Source organism: Mesoplodon densirostris, chromosome 10 (genome assembly GCF_025265405.1).
Source record: "Mesoplodon densirostris isolate mMesDen1 chromosome 10, mMesDen1 primary haplotype, whole genome shotgun sequence".
Classification (NCBI taxonomy): Eukaryota; Metazoa; Chordata; class Mammalia; order Artiodactyla; family Ziphiidae; genus Mesoplodon; species Mesoplodon densirostris.
The window spans coordinates 52,976,380-52,983,411 of NC_082670.1; the positions used below are offsets into that span (position 1 = coordinate 52,976,380).

The 7,032-nt window shown below is 52.4% G+C and overlaps 1 protein-coding gene across 2 annotated transcripts; it reads right to left on the reverse strand.

The window, feature by feature from the left end:
- Positions 1-211: 211 nt before the first annotated feature.
- EOMES (eomesodermin) lies at positions 212-5,208 on the reverse strand. 2 transcript variants are annotated; one of them, XM_060110560.1, is made up of 6 exons: positions 4,334-5,208; positions 3,198-3,352; positions 2,434-2,555; positions 1,856-2,014; positions 1,704-1,765; positions 212-893 (listed from the first exon to the last, which is right to left on the reverse strand). In XM_060110560.1, the coding sequence occupies exons 1-6, from the start codon at positions 5,206-5,208 to the stop codon at positions 212-214; spliced, it is 2,055 nt and encodes a 684-aa protein (XP_059966543.1). The 2 variants fall into 2 exon arrangements, with proteins under 2 accessions (XP_059966543.1, XP_059966542.1); XM_060110559.1 differs by having other exon boundaries at positions 212-950.
- Positions 5,209-7,032: the final 1,824 nt, after the last annotated feature.

Here is a 7,032-nt window from a genome sequence, read left to right on the forward strand (position 1 = left end):
TTAAAAAAGAAAAAAAAATGCTAGGCTTGTTTCAGTTACCTGAAGCAATCAAAAAGCTTTGGCACCTTCTTTTAGAGAATTGCACAAAACGGGATGCATCAGGGTGGAAGGCAAACGTCTTTTTGGCAACCTAGACAAAGAAGACAACAAAAAACACCACCAAATCCATCGGCAAAAAGTTAGCTCATTTTGACGAGGTTAAAATAACTCTTTAGGGAGTCGTGTAAAAAGCATAATACCCCCCCATGACTTTTGAGGTGTCTTTACTGTACTCTTCAGCATTGATGTCCTCGCACTTTATGGAGGGAGAATTTTCATTGCTAGAGGAGCTAGGAGACAGCCGCCTTCGCTTACAAGCACTGGTGTACACCCCTGAATCATTGGAGTCAAGAGACTTGATGGACGGGGGTGTCTCTATCCAAGAAGAGCTAATTTCTTCTTTGACTTTCTCCTTGGAGAGCTGATCTTCAGAGAACACAGGGGGGCTTGTTCTGGAGGTCCACGGGAGTCCAGCTGCCACCTTCCTTTGATAAGAACCTCTACCTCCCCACCCTGCCATTGCAGGGAAGGTGGGGTCGGGGTAATACCCCAGGGCATGGGATGTCTGGAGGGGCAAGGATTTAATACCATATGGGAGCAAGGTGCTGGAAGTATATTCAGACTCATAGGAACCGATGTCTAGTTTGTTGGTCCCAGGTTGCTGGACGGGTGTGACAAGCCATCGCTGGGGAGGATTGGCCACCTCTTCGCTCTGTTGGGGTGAAAGGAGGCCGTTGGTCTGTGGCACGGTTCTCTCGCCATTATAATATCGGGCTTGAGGTAAAGTGTTGACAAAGGGCTCCGGGAAGAAGGACTGAATGCCGTACCGACCTCCAGGGACAATCTGATGGGATCTAGGAGAATCCGTGGGAGATGGAGTTAACCTGTCATTTTCGGAAGCGGTGTACATGCTACAATATAAAGAGAAACACTTTAAAAAAACCCCTAATGTTGTCCCCAAACAATCTACCTCCCAGAAATGAAGAAGACTCTAGAGCAGGAGTGCTGGTCTGTCGAGTGGAGGGGTGGAGGTAATAGGGATGCACTGGCCCATTTTAGCTGGACTTGGCTCATTGCAGCCAAATTTCCCACCACGAAAAAAAAGCTTCCTCTCAGGCATTAAGCATTTAAACTGTAGAAAATCCATCTTTGCAAGTCCTAGAACTTGGAAGAACTTGGAGCAACTCTCCCTTCAGTGGTAGGGAAGGAATGCTGGCCATGGTGGGTAGAAATCCCAGATTTAAAAGGCATTTGTGGGGCCTTGCTGTTTGATGTTGTGAAAATGACATCCTCTTAGTGTCAGATTTTTCTTATGTAAAAAAATGAGAGGGAATAATAATCCCTGCTCCTGAGAGAATAAAAAAACTGGGATCAAATGGAAAGGAAGGCATATAAATGCAGATTATGAAAATTTCAAATCTCCACTCAAATGTTAAAAAAAAAACTCCTCATTTTTAAGCCCTTAACGTTTCTTTAGAAATGAACAAAACCCTTCTGTGAAAATTCTAAAGCAAGATTAGTCAAGGCCAAAAATATGCAAAAATAAAAATAGGCAAAAATCCCAACCGTCAAAGCTCTTCCTAGAATATGGTCTCAAGAAAGTGTCTGATTCGATATGTCTTGTTCAAAGATGACCAGGCAAGGAAAAATGAAGGTGCACTTACGAGTCATAGTTGTCCCTGAAGCCTTTTGCAAAGGGGTTGTGATCAATCTTTAGTTGAGTTATCTAGACAAGGGAGAAAAAACAGTCACTGAGTGTTTTCTCTCTCACGCTGGACTGAGCTTCAGGGATTCTTGGGGACCATGGGGCACTCACATCGGTGTTTTGGTAGGCAGTCACTGCAATGAACTGCGTTTCTGAGAAGATGAAGGTCTGAGTCTTGGAGGGCTCGTTCAAGTCCTCCACGCCATCCTCTGTGACTTCAACGATGTGCAGTCGTGGTTGGTACTTGTGTAAAGACTGTAAGACTATCATCTGTAAATGGTACAGAGAAAAGAGCTGCCAAGCTGAAAAAGTCGATTTTGACAAATTCTGTATTTTGGAATGCGATTCCTGCTTGCTCCCCAGCAACAGCTAACTTTTCTATTGCCATTTTTGAAACTTAAAACATAGCTGGGTATGTGTGGTTAAATAAACACTCTTGCCTCTTGGTTTCCTAAGTCGCCAAAAGATTTCAGTATTTCTGCTCCTAACAGTTAACTCATTGTTACTGAAATCCAGTAGGAAAAATAATAAATAAATAAAACTGAGAAAGGTCAAAAGAAAAAAAAAAAAAAGACTAGAAGGAGGCAAGCAACAGGTACCTGCAAATATTACAAATACAATGAAGAGTATGGAAACTCATTAGAAAAGAGATTCACAGCCAGAAGACACCACCTCCTCTGTCACCCTACCTGGGTGTTGTTGTTATTTGCGCCTTTGTTATTGGTGAGTTTTAATTTCCCAAAGGAAATCTCCTGTCTCATCCAGTGGGAACCAGTATTAGGAGACTCTGGGTGAACATACATTTTGTTGCCTAAGAGAAAATGAAACAAAACACAAAACCCAAGCATAAAGGGCTGTTTGCAAATGGAGGTAGGGGAGGGGTATTTACTACCTATGGGCAAGATTTAAGAGCTAGGCTTAGAACACGTCTCCCATTATTAGCAGTTTAAGAAGGCCAGTGGAGACCAACTAGACTCTACTGATTCCCCTCCCAGGGCCCCTGTGCTTCCAGCCTTCCTTGGACAAGGCAAAAATGGAGCCAGTAGGTGATGCCTCTTGAAGGTTAACTTGGGGGCTTCTGAAGCTAGACAGGTAAGATCTGATGGAAGGTGGATGGATTTTTATGGTGAACTCAACCTTGGGGAGGCCTTTTCTCAAGAGAAGATTAGAATGCCAGGAGCCCTTGCCACCTGGAGAGTTTACAGCAATTCCTTTCTCAAAGGTAGGGATGTGGAGGGAAGGGCTAGAGTAGGGTCATGGTTAAAATTCTATATACTAATAGGCAAGAAGTCTGACTTAGCAATTCTCTCCCTTAATCAAACAATCAACACAAAGAAACTCCTAACACTTCCAGGCCCCGGATGTGGAGGGAGGGATGTGAGATTTAAATGTGTGGTGTCTTGAGTCGGGGGCTCCCGCCGATCCACCCTGCCCAGGTCCTTTCTCTCCTCACCCTGCATGTTATTGTCGGCTTTTCCGCAGGTCACCCATTTGCCCCCCTGGAAGCGCCAGTGGTTGGGGTCCGCCAGCACCACTTCTACGAACACGTTGTAGTGGGCGGTGGGATTGAGTCCGTTTATGTTGAAACTCAAGAAAGGAAACATGCGTCTGTGCAAGGGAATAGAACCAGGACATTTAAATCGGAACGCCCGGCACGGGCCCACGCTTAAGGACGACATTTAGAAGTCTACAGACGAACAGAATACCGGTAGATAAAGTGGCCCTCACTACGTAAAATATCCTTGAGTTGGCAACTCTCGGAACATCTCTTTTCTGAAATAATTTGCCCCAATCCCCGCCCTTCTGCACAACTCACTCAAGTTCTTTATCCTTTCAGATGCTCATTTATTTTCTTCCACGATGTTTAAAAATCATTATTTTTTACATGTACAAGTGTCAGAGAGTTGTTCTCGTAAAAAAAAAAATTAAAAAATTAGTTCTACTGGTAAGACTGAAAGTCCCCTTTGGACGTCCCTCTCCCAGCACCCACCCCTCACTTTCCCCAGAAGAAACCACTGCCCGTGTATCCGAACTTTCTCAGGCCTGGGACCCCAGCCCCGTCTGACTCCAGGTCCGGCCTAACCCACTACCCGGACCAGCCCCCATTGCCGGCGCTCTGGTCCTCGCGCTCGTCCCCCGGATGCGCCCCGCGGAGACCCTGGCGCCTAAAGCTGCGGGAGCCCCTGTCCTGTGCTCAGAGAAGGTAGCCACCCATGGAGCCTTCCCGCATCCGCGGCTCCTCGCCCGCCGTCAGGGACCGGCATACCGCCGGCCGGGCGTACCTAGGAAATCCAGCTTTGTGGACAAGCCCCAGTTTCCATTTCTGCCTCCTCCTCGTCAGTCCAGGTGAGGATGACGAGAGGGAATGGGGGAAGCAGCCGTAGCCTTAGCGCCCTGCACAAACCGCCGGTGCGCGGACGGGAGGGACATCGGACTGGAGATGCGGCGTCTCCACTGGCTGCGCACGGAAACTCACTCTCCCAGCCAAGAGCGGAGCGGGCGGGCGGCGGTCCCCCATTGCCGGCCACCCTCAGGACCACACAGGTCCTCTCTGTCCCCGCGCTTCGGGGCCCCCCGCGCTGCGCTCACCTGCCCTGTTTCGTAATGATCATCTCGGTTTGGTGGCGGTGGAATTTGAGCCACAGAGGCCGGTTGCACAGGTAGACGTGGGCGCGGAAGCCGGAGCCGGGAACCCCCAGGCCCCCCAGTCCTCCGCAGGAACCCGCGGCTGCTGCCCCGGAGTACGGTCCGTAGAGCGGAGCCCCCTGGCCGTACTGATAGGCACCCGGGCCGCCTCCCCCGCCGCTGCCGCCCGCGCCGCCGCTCGCACCTGCTCCCGGGCCGAATTGCGCCCTGCCGGGTGGGCACACGGCCGCGGGGAAGCCGCCGGGGGGCAGCATGGAGCCGTAGGGGTAGCGCGCCCCGTTGGGAGCCGGGTACACAGATCCGTGGGGCGCCCCGGCAGCGGCCTGGTACGGGAACAGCGAGCAGGGCGCGGCCAGCTCGGAACCCTGAGGCCCGGGGGACTGGAGGTAGTAGCGCTCCGAGCTCAGGCTGTCCATGGAGTAGCGCGCGCTGGCGGCGGCGGCTGCGGCGGCGGCCGCGGCGGCGGCGGCTGAGGGCAGCTCCTCCTCCCCGCAGGGGGAGCCCTTGCGGCCGTCCGGGGGCCCCGGCTTGGCCACGGCCGCGGTGCCGGCAAAGGCGTCCCCGGCGTCGGCGTCACTGAGCATGGCCGCGGGGGCCCCCGCACCGGCGGCTGCGGGCTCCCCGCTCCCTGCCTCGCACGAGAGGCTGCCCGAGAACTTCTTGGGCGCTTTGTCTAAGTCCAGCCTCTGAGGCGAGGGGGCCGCTCCCGGGAGGTGGCCGGCGCTCCCGCCGCCACCGCCTCGCGCCCCCTCCAGCGGGTAGAAGTGCGCACCAGGCAGGTTCACCGGGCTCACCAAGAGCTGCTCCCCTAACTGCATGCTTTGCAGAGCGCAGACGGCAGCTGGCTGCTTCCTCTCCGGCCGCGGCCTGATTATAAAGGCAGGATGAGGGAGCCAGCGCCCTCTTCCGAGGGGAAGGTAACTTCCCCTTCCTCCTGTGCCGGGTTATCCACCTGGCGACACGCGGACCGCTAAGGCGCGCACTCGCGCGTCCCGAACCCAGCGCCCTTTCCACAAGGAAAGGGCACTGAATTTGAAGGCAGGAGGCGAAAACTGACCGAGAAGCCCTCTCCTTTTCCTTCCGCGTCCCTTTTGCCTCTCTGGACCTCCACCCTCCTCCCCCGCACACACGGGGAGAAGAGGTCTTAGATCTCTCTCCCCATCCACCCACCAGCGCTAGCCTTTCTGCCTTTCTCGACTGAAAAACTATCGGTCAAGTTGACCACTTGGAAACTTGCAGGCTGTCATTGGCTGCTTTATATATGTGAGGCCAGGGAGGGGCTTCGCGGCCCCACAGCCTCAGGACCCTCCTATTGGCTGGTGGAGGTGACACTAATTCAATTAGGCATTTACTAATTGGATCAAGTAGCCTGCGACTTTCTTTTCCTTTAGCTTGATTTTATTTCTTTTTCTTTTCTCTTTTTCTTTTTCTTTCTTTCTTTTCTTTTCTTTTTTTCTTTTTTTTTTTTTTTGAGACTCAGTCCTGCTGTGAGAATCAATCCTGGTGTCTGTATTTCGCTGGAATTTAGTGGAACAGGGTTTGAGGTCTCCGTAGCAGGGTCATCACAGCGCTCTGAGCTGGGGGATGCGGGGTCGGGAGCAGGTTCTAGAGGCGGGAGGTAGAAATGTTCTGCAAGATGACGGCCTGCAGGGAGGCACCGGTCTCTGAGGGTGGGGATCTGGGACGAGCTGGAGAGAGGCCCAAGGAAGTCTCTTCCCTCGTCGGGGGCTGTAACTTCAGGCACACTTTCTTCCTGATTGGAGAGGACTCTGTGGCCTTCAACAAGCAGGAACCACTTTTGTTCGGCCCCACCCTTTTACTCAGTGGGAAGTGTTTGTGGAGAGGAACCCGGCATTGGGCTTTTGGGATTCCAGGGGTGGCGAGAGCACACTGCAGTCCTTGAGGACAGAAGCCGTCAGCTTATGAATCAGAAGCCCCGGTGGGGTGGGATACTGGGAACACCCTTATCCCCACGCCATCACGCCTGCTTTCAGGAGGCAATCGCTTTTACTCCCCACAATTTAAAATCCACGCTCAGTTTCCCCGAATCTCGGATCCCACACCCTCCCATCTTCAGTTGGGCCTGACACCGAGAAACAAAGCAGCCTCGCGGTTAAGATTCCCTGCGCCTCTCCTCTGCAGCGCAACACAGAAGGTGGAATAATTAGTGAAATAATCAGTTTGATATGGAATTAAGCCCTTTTGCCCCAGCTGCCTGTTTCTCCACTGCATTTTTGCAGACAGCAGAGCAAGATGATGCCGTTCTATTGTATTGTTTATTAATACCCGCACGTTTCGTTTCGGGTAAGGAGAAACCTGAATATTTGTTGTTAATAAGCAATTACAGACGCGGCTTATAATCGCTCCGGGAGCGCGTTTTCCGGCTGAGAGGTCGGGACTCTGCTTCCCCAACCGAACGCGATCACACGGGAAACTCTTCACCCGCAACGCGAGGCGGTCGCGGGATTCGTTGAGCGCGCACACGCCGGTGCAGAACGGCTCGAAGCTTTCCAACCTAGGTTCAAACCACAGCAGCATCGATACTGGCACGTCTGAGTTAGAGAGTGAAGCGGCTCTTAATGCACTCGGACGCGGTTACCAGGTCTTCGCGGTAGTGGAAACAGGGAGCGCGCGAAGATCTT